Below are 16,321 nucleotides of genomic sequence, written 5' to 3' on the forward strand. Positions count from 1 at the left end.
TGGTCTAGTTGCAGTAGTAAAAGTTTTGTGTACTAGGTTTCATGAAAACCCAAGTTTGTGTTTTGAAAGTATGAACCTTGCAAATACTTTTGAGAACGTAGGTTTGTTCGTAAAGTAATAAATAATAATCCTTAGAGTTAGAGGAATTTTTGAAAAGGCCTGGAGTTCATGATAAAAATTTGTTTGAGAAATCTCGAAATTTTATTTGGACTTCACAAAAATAGGAAAGACCCTTGTTTCATAGGTGAATGCTCGATTGGGCAAAAAGTTTTTTTTTTTGTTCACGTGAGTTTATTAACTCACGGAAAGTATATTTTTTTTGTTTGCTTAAGTGCGTGACTTATTCATGCTTATTAGATAAAAATTGAGTTTTGAAAACACACAATTTATGAATTGGTGAATTCACAGTATATGTGTGAATTCGGTGATTTTATAGCGTATGTACATGTAAAAATCAGCGAGTGCTCACATAGAGGGTTATGTGAATTACTCATAGTTTCTCGAAAATTCGGTGTTGACTCTTGAATAATACGTTTTATGCTCAATTTCGCAGGTTTGAAAGAACGAGCAAGTTTTGGGGTTTTACGCTGATATCACTAAGTTCGTGAAATCGTAAATAGTTAAGAATTGAGGATTACCATTTTATAGATGCAAATGCGAGCATATTTGTGACTCCATATTCCTGGTTTCAGAAAATGGTGACCTCCAGCAGTAGCGATTATTCTTCCAGCTCTTCTGAAGAGGATTCCAAACATTTCGCGGTCAAAGCTCGAGCCAAGACGAATCATGCTGAAGGAATGAAGCATAATGCACCTGACCGGAGGGTCACTTATGATGAGCTCATGAAGAGAAAAGATGAGGATGACGAGTTGGATGATCGTCGACGGGGAAGATCTCGGATCCAGTATCGGATATCAGCAGCTGATGAGAGGCTTCAATCCCGTGCTGAGGGTGTAGCTTCAGACTCGTATGCTTCAGAGGACGAAAACGTGTGGGTGCCACTGAAGCGTGAAATCAATCCAGACCGGCGTACTGGAGAAATTGAGAAGCTGGTTCAAGCCGACCTTGAGGCTGAGCGCGAAGATGAAGATTACTGGGACGACTATGAACTTGACATTCATCCAGACTTCGTCAACAACCCTGACAGTGATTCTGATGAAGAACTCGAAGAGAATTCAGCGAAAGACGACGATGATGAGTCTGATAATTCTGAAAAATCTGATGACTCCGACGAGTCTGATTGATCTTTCTCATGAATTGTTCTGAGATTATTTCTTTTCCGTTGAAGTAGATACTTTCTGATTATTTGAGTAATTTGGATTTAGAGATGCTGCATTAGAAATTATTTTTTGAACAATAATCATTTATCGTTTCTTTTGCCAAATTTCTTCACGCTTTAGTTGAGCGAGATGACCCAAACTCCATGTAGGCAATGACGATCCACGAAATATGATCATATGAGATGACTAGGGAGACACGTGACACGCTAGGTCATCAATCCATAGTCGCAATGTTGACTATATCTGAACTGTCAGTCCCCAGTGTTGCGGCGCTTCTCTCATATCTCCGTGCATCTGATTCGAGATTTAGGGTTTTAGTAGAAACCGCAACCGACTTATTTTCTGTTATGGGATAAGTATCTATATCTTGACTTTCAACACTTAGGGTTTGATATTTATTCAACACATCTTCTCCTGCTGCAAACTATCAGAAGAAATTTTGATCATAATCATACCTCTTTATCAACATGTCTGGTAGTAGCGCTTCTTCTCGAAATGGATCTTCGACAAAGTATGAGCCTGGAACTCCCATTCCGATGAGTATAGCATGTTTTCCACCATTTTTCATGTAATCAGAAATCAATCCTGATCAAAGAAAGTGATCCATTGCAGGGTAACCAGGGAAATGAATCCCGACCTAAACGGACTGTCATGGCTCTTGCACGTTATAGGTCTGCTCGTGAAGCTGGAACTGAGATGTCTGTAAGTCTTCGACTGAAGATCTCTCTTTGACCGAGCATTTTCCATGTCTTCTGAATGTTTCATCGTTGCAGGTTGACGTTCAGGTTGTGGTCGATGCTAGAAAATGGAGGAATGGGAAATCTGTGGTCGTGGGCGACGATAGCAGCAACCATGTTGATGAAAACTCTATTGATTTCGTGGAGTCTAGGGCTGGGGCTCACGAGTATCCAATAACTGAACTCCCCTTTGAAGTTCCCATGACTAATACTTCTCCAAATAATAGCGTGGTCGGTGGATTCGTCATTCCAAAATGTCATGTACCTTTGTATACCAAAATTTGGAGACGGTATGGGCACATTACTACAACGGAAATATTGAGAGGTCTTCTCCCAACCCTTCTGACCAGGGTCGCCGAATTGTTACCGATTATTGAAGAGATGAACGAGATGAATCTGTGAGATGCCAAGAACAATGAACTGCACGGGTGGGATGAAATGATCTCGAATTGTGAAACTTTGCGGTTCAACATAAGCTGGCTTCGTCGTCGGCTTGAGATGATCAAAATCTACAGGGAAGCCGCTGTTGCTGATGCAATTTCTACCACAACTGCTTTCTTGGAAGAGAGAAGGCACTTTCCCTGGAATCGGAGAGAGTTGAGAAAGCTGTCCAGGATTTGAAGGTGAAGACCAAGAACTTTCAAAAGAAGTTAGACATGGTTGTCTTTAAGAATTGCCTTCTGCTGGATGGTTTATTCTGAGTGATCCTTTATGATTGTTTTTTTTTTTTTGAATAGGTTCAGGCTTTTCTGTAGGCAGAATAATTGATAAAGAAATTTTTGTTCATTTATGAAATGTTTAATGAACAAAGGAGTACTTTGCATACTCTTTGGAGAAATATAAATTACATTTTGAGAAATGCTTGAATTGATGAAAAGGTAATGGTTTTCTACGGATCAGGCGTAATATGTTTTGAGCCATTTGTCGTTGATGATGTTTACTTCGATTCATCTATTAACAACTAGGATTTTTTAGTATCCCCTGGATACTTCCTTGATGACTACATAAGGCCCTTCCCATTTAGGAGAGAACTTGGGAGCGGACATGTCTTGCTGGATATGCTTTGCTGTTTTCAGAACCAAATCTCCTACTTGAAATGTTCGAGGTCTTACCATTTTGTTGTACGCTTTGGAGGTCCTCTGTTTGTAAGTTTCCACATACTTTTCTACTTTGGCCCTTCTCGATTCAAGCATGTCCAATTCAGCAATCCTCGAATTAGACACTTCAGCTTCGTCCCACTGCACCCCACTTGCTGCCGCAATTCTTGCAGAGGGAATCTTGAGATCCGCTGGGAGGATGGCATCAACACCATATATGAGAGAATACGGTGAAGTCCCAATTGAGCTTCTTGGCGCGGTGCGGTAATCCCACAAAGCCATGGGCAATTCTTCATGCCATGTTTGTGGATTGTCATGAACTGTTCGACTGAGAATCCGGATCAAAGTTTTGTTGGTGCTCTCCGCTTGTCCGTTTCCTTGGGTATAGTATGGCGTGGAGAAGACTTGTTTGATGCCGTATTCTTCGAGTAATTCCGTGACATGTTTGTTGGCGAAAAGACCTCCATTATCTGTGATGATGTGTTTAGGAAAGCCAAATCTGCATATGATGTGCTCTTTGATGAAGGAAACAACTGTAATTCCAGTAGTGCTTTGGAGAGGAATAACTTCAACCCATTTGGTAAAATACTCCGTTGCCGTGATGATGTATTCATGCCGCTTCGAAGATGCTGGATTGATTTTCCCTATAATATTCAGTCCCCGGCTGTAGAAGGGCCATCGACTGCTCACAGAATTTAATGGGAGACAAGGAGTGTGAATGAGATTTTCGTGAACTTGGCATTGATGACATCTCTAAACATAAGCGGATGCATCATCTTCCATGGTTGGCCAATAATACTTCTCATGAATTTGGAAAAATAACTTCTTCTCTCCTTGGTGTTCACATTCGTGCATCTCCTTCAGGATTGTAGGAATTTCATGTTCATCCAGGCATCTCAGGAGGTTTCCACCAAAGCTTTTGCGGTATAAAATCCCTTCCAAGTAGACAAAACGCTTGGCCCTCTGAACGAGTTTGACTGCTACTTTCTTCTCTGATGGAAGATCGTTGTCGCGAAGATACTTTATGTAAGGTTCTCTCCAGTCCCCAGTGTGATGGATTGTTAGAACCTCCAGATGATGAGATGGTTTCTGACAGTTGGGACATGATCCTTGTAGCATCCTCGACTGAGCCTCCATGGAAGGCCAATAGTATCCGAGTCTTTGAAGCCTTCTGTAAAGTGTAACCACTAGGGTTTGCCCTCATATTTCTTCATGTATGCGCTTGAGTTGTTCACCGGCTTCCTCTTCTCCAAGGCATCGTGACAGGGATCCATCAGGGTTGCGGTAATATAACGCTCCGTGCAGCAGGAAAAAGTTTTTAAGTTCCTTGAGACTAACTTTTCCTTCCGTGAGAGAATTGCTCAATTCATGAATAATGGGCGCTCTCCAATCGTTCGAGTGAGCATCTTCGACTTGAGAAAGCCAGGTAGATGATACAAAGCGTCTTTTCACAGTGATGGATTTCTCGGACCCTTCGAACTGCAGTTTGGATGCTAGAGTCGCTAGACAATCGGCATGTCTATTGTTGGTGCGGCCAGTATGAACAATTGTTGCATCAGAGAAATGAGTTAATAGTCGTTGTGCCTCAGTCCTGAATGGGGCAAGTGTTATTTCTTTGAGAGAGTACACGCCATTCATTTGATTGAGCAGCAACTTCGAGTCCCCTCTGATTTCTAGGTGTTTTGCTCCTGCTTTCTTAGCCAAAGATAGTCCTAGGAGAAAAGCTTCATATTCTGCCGAGTTGTTGGTGCAATGGAAATCCAACTTGAAGGAATGTGAGAAGACTTCACCGGATGGAGATACCAGCACAATACCTTCTCCACCAGTATCATTGCTCGGAGTGGTAGACCCATCGAAGTATAATAACCACGTTTCTTCCTGAATAATTGAGATCTCTGGAAACTCACCGGGCACTTCTTCATGTAATATCGTGATATCTTCTCCAGGGAAAGAGACAAGTAAATCTGTGACTGCTTGTCCTTTGATTGCTTTTGGAGGAACACATGCTATGTCAAATTCTGACATTTGAAGTAGCCACTTCGCTGGTCTTCCAATTAAAGCAAGTTTCGACAGTAAGAACTTTATGGGATCGGCTTTGGCTACCAGCACGACCCTGTTTGATAGTAGATAATGTCTGAACCTATGGATCGCGTGAACCAATGCTAGACACACCCTTTCAGCCTTCGGGTACCGGAGTTGAGAATCCCTCATTGTTCGACTGAAGTAATAGATTGGACGCTCGATGCCTTCTTCATCCTCCTGGGCGAGGAGTGATCCAATAGCGACGTCACTCGAAGTTGTGTATAGTATCAGAGGTCGTCCTTGTAATTGAGATTTCATGACAGCAGGTGATAGTAATATTTGTTGTATTTTCTGAAATGCCTCTTGTTGGACGGTCGTCCACGTGAAACTTGCTCCCTTCTTTAGCAGAGGAGTGAATGAAGCAATCAGTTGAGCCAGTCCAGGAATGAAACTCCGAATGTAGTTTACCTTTCCCATGAAACTCTGGAGTTCCTTCACAGTTTGTGGAGGAGGCATGGTGGTGATGGCTTTTGTTTTGTCTGGATCGACCTTGATTCCTTCTGCAATGACTAGGAATCCGAGAAAATTTCCGGAAGAAACGCCGAAAGCACACTTCAGAGGATTCATCTTTAGCTTGTATTCTCTGCACCTCTCGAAGAATTGTCTCAGAATGTCTAGGTGGGATGCTCGAGTCCTTGATTTCACCACCACATCATAAACGTAGTCTTGTACTTTCTTGTGCATCATGTCATGAAATATTGCAGTCATGGCTCGCTGATAAGTGGATTCTGCATTCTTCAGACCAAAGGGAATTACTGTGTAATGGAAGTTACCGATGAGAGTTCGGAATGCAGTCTTGTTAGCGTCATGCTCATACGTCTTGATTTGGTTGTATCCGCTGTAACCGTTAATGAATGAAAACATGTCGTGACCGCTGGTTGCATCGACGAGCATATCAATGTTTGGTAGTGGAAAATCATCTTTCGGGCAGCACTTGTTTAAGTTCCTGAAATCTACACAGCACCTGATCTGACCATTCTTCTTCTTGACTGGGACAATGTTCGCCAATCATGTTGGATGTTGTATGGGTTTGATGAACCCTGCTATTAGTAGTTTCTGGATTTCCACCTTGATTTGTTCCTTGACTTCGTGTCTGAACTGCCTGGGTGGCTGTTGGACGGGTTTGGAACCGGGAGTGATGTGCAGATGATGAGTAGCCAACTTGTCATCGAGGCCGAGCATTTCTTCGTACGTCCAGGGAAAGATATATTGATATTCTTTCAACAGACCTATCAATCCTTCTCGTTCTTCAGGTGAGAGAGCAGAACTGATTAAAATTAGCCTTGGGTTCTCGCTCGTTCCGATGTTGATAGTCTCGAGGTCGTCAGTTGTGGAATCCGTGCCATCTTGCAGATGTCGTGGTGCATCTCGAACTTCTTCATCGAGTGACTGCTCACTCTCGCATGATTCTTCAGGGTGGGGAGACTTTTCATCGACCACCCATGTTAATTGCTAATCCTTACGACGGAGATAAATGACTCTCCCTTCTGCATCATAATCAGTAATGAAGTTGGACTTTTTATGAGTTGTACCTTGACCCTGACGACGTTTGAGTGGTGTGGTGGATGGCTTAATGGATTTAGCATCCATTGGCGATGGTTTGTCAGCGTTCTCAATAGACTTCCACCTTAGGAGTAGTGTACTTCAGATCTTGCTTGGAGGTTCGGGGATGCTCTTTGGAGATTCCAGGAACTCGACATCGTGAACCGGAGCATAATGAGACACCAAATCCGGGATGCGGATAATTTTGTTGTTGAACAAAGATTTCATATACTGGTGGTACGTTGAGGGAACGACTTTATTGTCATGAAGCCATGGTCTTCCGAGTATCATGTGATAATCAGGGTCTTTCTCGATCACATGAAGCTTGACAGTGGATTGAATTGGCCCTACTTTCAGATCCACGTAAACATACCCGTATGTATGAATCTGGCTTCCTTCAAAACCCGCCATCAATATGGGATGATGAACGATTTTGGTTTGTGGAACTTTGGCCTCTATGAGAGTCTTCACAGTGACGAGATTTGTCGAAGCACCTGTATCAATGAGAACTCTCCTGAATTCGGCACCTTTGATAGAAGAGAATACGAACAGAGCGCGGTTGTGCCCTTCCTCTGCCATTCGGTCTTCTTCGGTGAAAGTGATGTTATTGATCGACAGTTCAGACATTATGGATACTTGTTCGACCACTGGAGATGATGGGACGACTCGCACTTCAGATGATATTTTATTGAGTGCAGCAAACGTGTCCACGCGCTGATCTCTGGAGAAATGTAGAAGTTCACATAGATTCTCGATCAATTGTGTGACCTCTTGTTCCACCGGATTTTCATAAGTGGTAAAACTGTTGGCTTGAGGAGGACCGTCAATTGAGGGATTCGGAGGTTCCACCATTTCTACTCCCAAAATCCTTGTCACGTGCACCAGGAAAGTGAACAAGTTAACAATTGCTCTTTTCAGCCGATCCACGTTTCTTGACAAGTCTTCCTGTCTCCGTGCCAATTCAGCCAAACTTGGGATTTCTCCGTCAATCGATTAAACGGAGATAAATGGAGACTTAAGTATGAAAGTTCATTATAACCAGAATCATTTGAAGGAACATGAGGAATGTTACCATTTGGAATGTCCTGTCTAGGGTTTGGAGTGGTTGAGTTAGTCCTAAGACCGACCATCTTACGAAAATGTGAGATTGCAACCGAGATATTAATCTCCCACTGTGGTCGCCAATCTGTGGATGGGGAAAAACGGGTCGCCGGTTTTTCGGGAAAGTGGAGAGTTGATCACGCTGTCGAGACTCCTCAGCTGGGCAAAATGTTTAATCCTCACACAGATGCACCGCTGCAAATGGGGTGCTTAGATTCGGGAAATCAATCCGTATGACTCCGGCCTAAACCAAGACAATGGCCGTTCCAGAGTCAATTCGGTCGCAAAGAGGGAGATGGGTTGATCTGTAGGAGGGAAGCTGAGAATTATGTGGGATCAGTGACGATCGAATATTGTGGGTGTGTTGAAGGTTTCTGCAATAATGGTAAAATAATAAGTTCTAATAAGTTCTGATGGATTGATGAATTCCTGAGACTGATAGCTCGAGAAACTCTATGTAGACGAGAGTCTGTCAGTTCAATCATGGTTTTAGAGACTTATTTATATTGTCCGAGTCGTGAACACCTCGATCCCTGTAAGTGTGACGGTTTCTTGAGTGAAAGAGTAGGAAAGTGGGAGATTGTGGTAAAGTCAGTTCCATGTCGTGTGGAGACTTCTGATCGTGAACCCACTACTTTGATAACTCCTTCAACCGTTTACACGACTTACACACATTTCTCGTTGTGGATGAATCCACTTGCCGTAGACCGCCAGACCAAAACCCTACGTGATATCCCCATTTGTGACGTGATTGATGTCTCACAAGTCGTGGAGTCTGCAGGGCAGACGTGTTTTCATTAGTCAATTGTTGACAATGAGTCTGAGTTTCGTTGAATCGAGCATGAATGTTGAATGCTCGGAGATTCACGGGTTGAATATGTAGTTCTCTGAAGGGATGTCAGTATTGTTGATTCACTGATGAATTACTGACGAGCGACTGAGCAAGTATTGCTCAATTCTGCGAATTACTGAATATTGAGGATTTGATGAGCAACTGAGCAAGCATTGCTCAATTCACCAAATTAGTGATTTTTGATAGTCTGTCGTGCAACTGAGCAAATATTTCTAAATTCTACAAATTACTGAATCGCTGAAAATAGGTCATGAGTGATAGAGGGACCGGCCACATGGAATGATGGGCGTCCATGTGGTGCCTAGTTCTTGAGTGAGCATGCACCAGGGTCCTCAGTTGGAGGATTTGTGAAAGAATGATGATTAAATGGTGGTTTCACCATTTACTGAAAATATTCATGGATTCATCATTAGGTGGTAAAACCTAAGTATGAGATATAGGACCGACCAAGGGGCATGGGACCGACTCTTGGTGGCCACGGGACCAGTTGCTGGTCATTCGGAGAATCCCCAGTTGGTTGGAGAAAGTTCGGGCCCAGTATGAGCAATTGAGCAAATTAGGTCAGAATTATGAAAACATGTGGGACCGGCTTTGTGAAAGCCCTAGGAATGACTCTGGTCGGTCATGAAGGCGTGCACGTGTTTCCATGGTGTCCGTGTCTTCATACTAAGAGTTTCAGTATTTTCTGATGTGCGTTCGAGCAACATCGTGAATTTTCAGAAGAGTTTCATCTTGACTGAGAATTCTCGATTTTTGTTGGAATGAGCATGTATGCTCAATTCATCAATATTTTGAAAATATTAAAATAAAAATGTTTTAATATTTAAAATTGCCGTGAGAGTCTAGCCAGTCGTGCGACCATGTTGGCTTTTGGTTTTTCGTGATTAGAGCAATATTTGAGAAAATATGAAGAAATCATGAATTTTGCTCAAACCCAGGAGTTTCACGAGTTGAGAAAAATAATAATTATGAAAGATTAGGGATTGCAAGGTGTGGGACCGGCCAAGCTAGGGCATGGCCGGCCGTCCATGTTGCCCGGTCCCGCACACCTTTTCCTATTTTATAATATTATTTTTTTCGCGAATCTTTGAAGTTATGGAGAATCCTTGAAGATATGGAGAATCCATGAGTTTTTGTTGAAACGGAGGAGTTTCGTGAGATTGGGAATAATAATTATAAAAAGCTAAGGATTGTGAGGTGTGGGACCGGCCATGGGCATGGCCGGCCGGCTACGTTGCCCGGTCCCGCACACCTTTCCTTATTTTATAATATTATTTGGTGAATCCACCATGTCATGGAGAATTCACAAGTTTTGCACAAAATAAGGAATTTTGCTAATATGGAGAAACCTTCATGAGTTTATGAAAATAAAATAAGGAAAAATAATGGAGGAAGTTTGTGTAGGATTCCTCATTATTTCATGTTTTTGGACGCTCGTTCGTGCATCCGGGTGCTCAATCGTGCATCATTGTCGAGTACACTCGCACCATTTTTGTGGGGCTTACACGGTGAGTGTCCAGATGCCCGATTGCTGAATATTTATTACTAATTTATGAAATTCAGTGGAGAATAGTTCATGAAACTGAGTAATAAAAAATGAATAATTGTTCATTATTAATTCATAGAATCAGCTATGGATTCGACTACGAATTCAAAATATTAAAATGAGCATTACCACTCTATGGGATCGCGGATTCGACCATAGAATTGGAGTAATTAAAATTATCCATTACCATTTCATGAGATCAGTGGATCTGATCATGAAATCGGAGTAATGAGATAACACAGTTGTGTTTTATTGTCATTCTATGAGATCAAATCGTGTATTAGATCATAGAATCGGAGCAATTGTTATTTCCATTCCATGGGATCAGGTCGTGGATCCGACCACGGAATAGGAGCAATGTTATTGCCATTCCATGGGATCAGGCCGTGGATTCGACCATGGAATAGGAGGAATGATAGATTATTCTGGGAATTCAGTAGTGAATGTCACGGCAGAAGTAATCTATTTCAGAAAAGATATTAGCCAGTTAAAGCGTCACATCCATTCTGAATGGTGCACAGTCAGGGAGTCATGACGTTGTTTATGACATGAAGGCGTTAGTGTTCTCAATCTACGGAGAACCGCCTGAATCTATGCACTCTCTCTACATAATCAGGGAACGGTGAGTGTCACCGACGTCCGGAAGGCGTCCGCCGCCCAACTATTCTTCTATGTGGAGGTGGGTCTCTCTCCTGCAGTCAGGGAAAAATGAGTATCACCGACGTCCTGAAGGCGTTTAAGTTCTCAATCTACAGAGAACCGCCCAAATACGTTATTCTGCATAGAGGGCACGATGAAATGCCAGGGATCGAACGCTCAGATAGTGGAGGATTTTCGAAAAAATATTCGTCATGGTTTCGTAAAATGTGAATCGTTGCATTCTTGAAAGTCGTGTCAAAGACATTCCTCATGATTTTACGATTTTTCCCTTTGTTGAAAATACACCATCTACATGATTAATGTAACGTATGATCCTCTTTGCGGCTGCAAGATGAGATTCCTTTGGATTTGCCTGAAACCTAGCACAACAACCATAACTAAAAGCAATATCAGGTCTTGTGGCAGTGAGATATCCACATTTACACCTTTCTCATCTCTATGTAGTTTACCCGTGGTAGCCATATGAGTGAGTTTTGGAGTTGACTTATCAAGACCGAATCTTGAAACAAGATCTTTTGCATATTTTTCTTGAGATAAGTAAATTCCATCCTTGTGTTGTTGAATTTGTAAACCAAAAAAGAATTTTAATTCACCAACGTTACTCATTTCAAACTCCTTACCAAGAGAGAATTGAAAATCTTATGCAAGTTTCTCCGATGTTGTCCGTAGATGATATCATCTACATAAACTTGAGCAATTGCAACATCTTTCCAACTCCATTTGGTAAACAATGTTTTATCAGCTCCACCTCTTGAAAAACCTTTCCTAAGAAGGGAAGTAGTTTGTTTTTCAAACCAGGCACGAGGTGCTTGTTTTAACCCGTACAACGCCTTGTTGAGCTTAAGGACATGTTCAGGGAAATCAGGGTTTTCAAATCCCTTAGGTTGAGCGACATAGACTTCTTCCTTTAAGGTTCCTTTTAGGAAAGGGGATTTAATGTCCATTTGAAACATCTTAACCTTAAGAAAACAAGCATGAGCTAATAATAATCGAATGGACTCAAGAGTGCCACAGGAGCAAAGGTTTCGTCAAAATCGATTCCTTCAATCTGTGAATATCCTTGAGCGACAAGTCTAGCTTTGTTTCTGACAATGATACCAAATTCATCAAACTTGTTCTTAAATATCCATTTTGTACCAACAATATTGATATTGGGGGGACAAGGTATGAGTTTCCATACATCTTGTCTTTGGAATTGATTCAACTCTTCATGCATTGCATTCACCCAATAGGGATCACTAATAGATTTATCAATATTCCTTGGCTCTACTTGTGATAGATAACAACCAAAATTGCAAATATTTTGAAGTTGACTTCTCGCCTTAGCAGTAGATTCCCTACCTCCAATGATATTGTTAGTATCATGATTCCTTTGAACCCAAAGGTGTCGTGAAGGGACACGTTATTGTTCAACAGGAACATCCCGACAATAGGTTTTCTCCTCATCACTAGAGACATCAGGATCAACAACCGTTGGAATAACTTCTTCTGATTCTGAAGTTTCTTTGATTTTCTCAATTGTGTCGGTTGGAGGCAATTCAGCAGGAGAGTCATCATGAAGAAAATTACTTAGATCATCAATGATAACATTTTCCGATTCCATCATGACTTGGGTTCTGATATTAAAGACTCGGAAACCACGACTGTCAGATGCATAGCCAAGAAAAATACCTTCATCGCTTTTCGAATAAAATTTCCCTTTCTGTTCACGATCCTTTAGAGTGTAGCACTTACTTCCGAACACTCTGAGATAGTGTAAGTTGGATTTCTTATCGTACCACAACTCATAGGGAGTGTTTAAGGTCTTTGTCCGTAAATAAACACGATTGATCAAATAGCAAGTTGTAAAAACATCCTCACCCCAAAACCTTAACGGTAAGTTTTTGTTATTGAGCATTACCCTTGCCATTTCCTGAATGTTTCTATTCTTCCTTTCTGCAACTCCATTTGCTTGTGGAGTGATAAGTGGAGAGTATTGTTGAATAATTCCCAGAGAGTCACAATATTCAAATATTTTGGTGTCTTTGAATTCAGTTCCACGATCGCTTCTAATTTTCTTTAGTTTGCGACCCTGTTCATTCTGGATTCTATTAACAATAATCTTGAACTGACTGAGCGTTACATTCTTGTGAGCCAAAAACGCCACCCAGGTGAATCTGGTGTAATCATCTACCATAACTAAAACATACTTCGTCCCAACCACTGTAGATTATTGAATTGGGTCGAAAAGATCCATATGAACTAAATTAAGTGGAGCTTTGGTGAGAATATCTCGAGATGATTTGTGTGGAACTTTCGTTTGTTTACCCTTTTGACAGGCACCACATAGACCTTCAACCTTAGCATTGATTTTGGGAACGCCTCTAACAAGTTCTTTGTTAATGATCTTAGTTAGAAGATGATAATTGATGTGACCAAAACGCTCATGCCAAAGGTGTGTAGATTCTACCTTAGTCAAATTGCAATAATTATTGAACTGAGTATCTAGAAGATAACATTTATTTTTGCCACGTGATCCTTGAAAAATCACTTTTCCAGATTTGTCGACAATGTCACATCCTTTATCATTGAAGACAACCTTATGGCTTTGTCACAGATTTGACTAACAGAAAGAAGATTAGCAGTCATACCTTTAACGTATACGGCATCATGTATTTCAGGAACGCCAGGTAATTTGATCGTCCCCTTCTTGCTTATGTAGCAGCAGCTTCCATCTCCAAAAGTTACTGGTCCACCATCAAAATCGCTTGAGTTCATAAACCAAGAGAGATCTCCAGTCATATGTATGCTACATCCACTATCAAGGAACCATTGAAAATGTGATGTTGACTTTAGAGCAAAAGCTCCCATACTAGCACTACTAACCACAGTTGTTTCTCTTGTTAGTATTGAATGTATTTTAAGAGAAGACAAAAGTTGTACAACTTTCTTATGAAGATCACTCGCAAATTTTAATCTTTTCTTGAAAGGCAAACAAACATGCTGAAAGTGATCATCAGCACCACAAAACATGCATGTTCCAACATCCTTATCCTTGTTCGAAGAGTTCTGAGCACTATCAGGTTTCACAAAGCCTAGACCTCGCTTATCACCTGACTTACGACAATTCTTCAAGGAAGAATTAGAGGAGTTATTTTAAAACCATTGAAGATGACTTTACAGATTTCAAATCCTTAAGTTTTGCAATTTCTGCAGCAAGATCAGAATTGATCCGGATTTTTTCATCTAACTTCTTCTGGAGGTCGACTACCTCTTCAACATGTTCTCGAAGCACAAATTTTTTGATATATACTTCGCAATGAAGACCATCAAATTTTCTTATCAAACGATGTTTTTCGAGACAAAGAAAATTCATGAGTTTTTTTTTTAAATCAGGATTCTCAACATTATCGATGGTTTCTAGAACACGCTCAATATTGAGTTTATCCATTTCTGGTGAAGCGTTTTCAGAGACAATATTGTCCATCATCATATCGCTACATGATGGTTATTTTAAATGGTGTTGTAGTAATAGGTTCGTTGAGACTTGTGAAAGCAGATTTTTAGACTTAATTTTGAAACTAAAGTATGACAAAACTCAAAATAAAAGGTTTTGAGGAAGTTATGGAGAGACCGGGGCTCAAGATTCAACCAAATTTCCGCATTCATGTGGTTCAGATATCAATTCTAAACAATAATGGCTCGTATGATGAAGTTTCATTGACTCTAATTTATTGCCTAAGGTAGAATTTCAAAAGTAATGAATGTAAAACTAAAGCATGAGACATCAAAACATCTAAGTTAAGCATGACCCATCAATTGTAATCACAACCATTCAATGAAACTCATAAATCAATTGAATAACAGTGCAAATAGTCGTAAAAAGAATTAATAGAATTACCATATTTGTGAAACTTGGGTTCCTCCGTCGCCCCAGAGGATGGGTTTAGCTCTTCATCATGGAAACACACTCAGAATAAGATTTCATTGCTCAAAATGTGTTTACAAGGAGAAAATGGAGAAATAATTCAAAATCGGGTTTGTAACAATTATATTTGTTACAAACCAGAGAACTACTATTGCTCTAAGACTGTCTCCTGAACTACGACCCTCGGTTTTGGGTCGTTACCACTGTAGCATAAACGACTGTCCTTGGGCGTCCAATGAGGGGGTCGATGTTCTTCGTTTTCTTCACATCAGCAGAAATGGTGGTTTCCTGCCACTTGATTATCTCGACTTTTTAATGCTCTGCAACTCTCCCAAACTCCTCATCCCCTGGCTATGACCACCGAACACTCTTTATATACTCTACAGGTCCTAAAAATCGCTATAATAACTCCATATAATCTCCATTAACTCCGTTTATTCTTTTCTTCCTGTCACGGGAATAATTTCCTTCTGCAGCTCCTACATGCGTCTTCATGTACTATGTACATTCCCAACAGCATCATACACGCTCCATAAGAGTTTTAGCACGCTGAAAATACACAAAGACCTTCTCAAAAGATCGCAGAAGTTTCCCGAGAATGTGCTTTCCCTGTTTAGTCGAGATTACATGAAATCTTTCCCTCTGATCGAATTCAAAGCACTTACCAATCTTGTTGTGATGTAACAAGCTGGCATGTATCCAAATTAAGAGAAAAATCCAATGAAATCTTGTCCGAATCAGTGCCAGAAGAAATCGCAGGTGACTTGGTTAACTCTCCCTATTTCGCTTCGAACGGAATATCCAGCCAAATTTGATCCAACTAAACAGCCATAACACGCCTGTCTGGCCCAAAGGATTAAACCCATTTGATTATAGCCCTTTAGTCTCACTGAAACAGGCTTAAATCGCCAACCCTAATTTCTGCCATTGATGAACACCGTTTCCCGCCAAACAGAAATTTGAAATGTAGAGGACGACCTCCCCTAACCAAACCGGGGGTGCGAATAGCAGGTGCCCAACTGAAGTGCCCCTTATCCAAAGTGAGGGTGACTTTAGTAATTTTTCTACGGGTGTCCGAAAAGCACTTTTCGAGCAACTTTTTCCACATAAGTGTACTTCTCCAAAAACACCTAAACAAACATAAGAACACCATAATAAGTATAGAAACGAGCACTAACATTACGAAACATTGAGGACAAATTAGACACATAAATGCGTCTATCAAATACCCCCAAACTTATTATTTGCTAGTCCTCGAGCAAAACCAAAATAAAACCGAGTTAATCTCGGGAGTGTCTACCAGAGGTGTACCCACAAAACCTTGACTTCTAATTGGTCACAAGTATCCAAAGAGCTATGAGGACATACAAATTCTCAACCTATCTCCAAGTAACCAGAATACCAGAGAAATTAAAGGTGCCAGCTTTAAAGCTGACTAAACAAAAGGGGAGACACATCCGCAACAATGCTAGATAAACAGATATCCGCACACAGCTAGATAAACATTGTAAGATGC

At 41.0% G+C, this 16,321-nt stretch overlaps 1 protein-coding gene across 1 annotated transcript; it reads left to right on the forward strand.

Annotated features, from left to right (window-relative positions):
* The first annotated feature begins 695 nt into the window (after positions 1 to 695).
* LOC113347009 (glutamic acid-rich protein-like) lies at positions 696 to 1,244 on the forward strand. Its single transcript, XM_026590581.1, has one exon. The coding sequence runs from the start codon at positions 696 to 698 to the stop codon at positions 1,242 to 1,244; it is 549 nt and encodes a 182-aa protein (XP_026446366.1).
* Positions 1,245 to 16,321: the final 15,077 nt, after the last annotated feature.

This window comes from Papaver somniferum, chromosome 1, assembly GCF_003573695.1.
Source record: "Papaver somniferum cultivar HN1 chromosome 1, ASM357369v1, whole genome shotgun sequence".
Lineage (NCBI taxonomy): Eukaryota > Viridiplantae > Streptophyta > Magnoliopsida > Ranunculales > Papaveraceae > Papaver > Papaver somniferum.

Excerpts from the sequence above, each read along its gene's own strand:
- LOC113347009 (XM_026590581.1), top strand. The coding sequence starts at position 696 with ATGGTGACCTCCAGCAGTAGCGATTATTCTTCCAGCTCTTCTGAAGAG.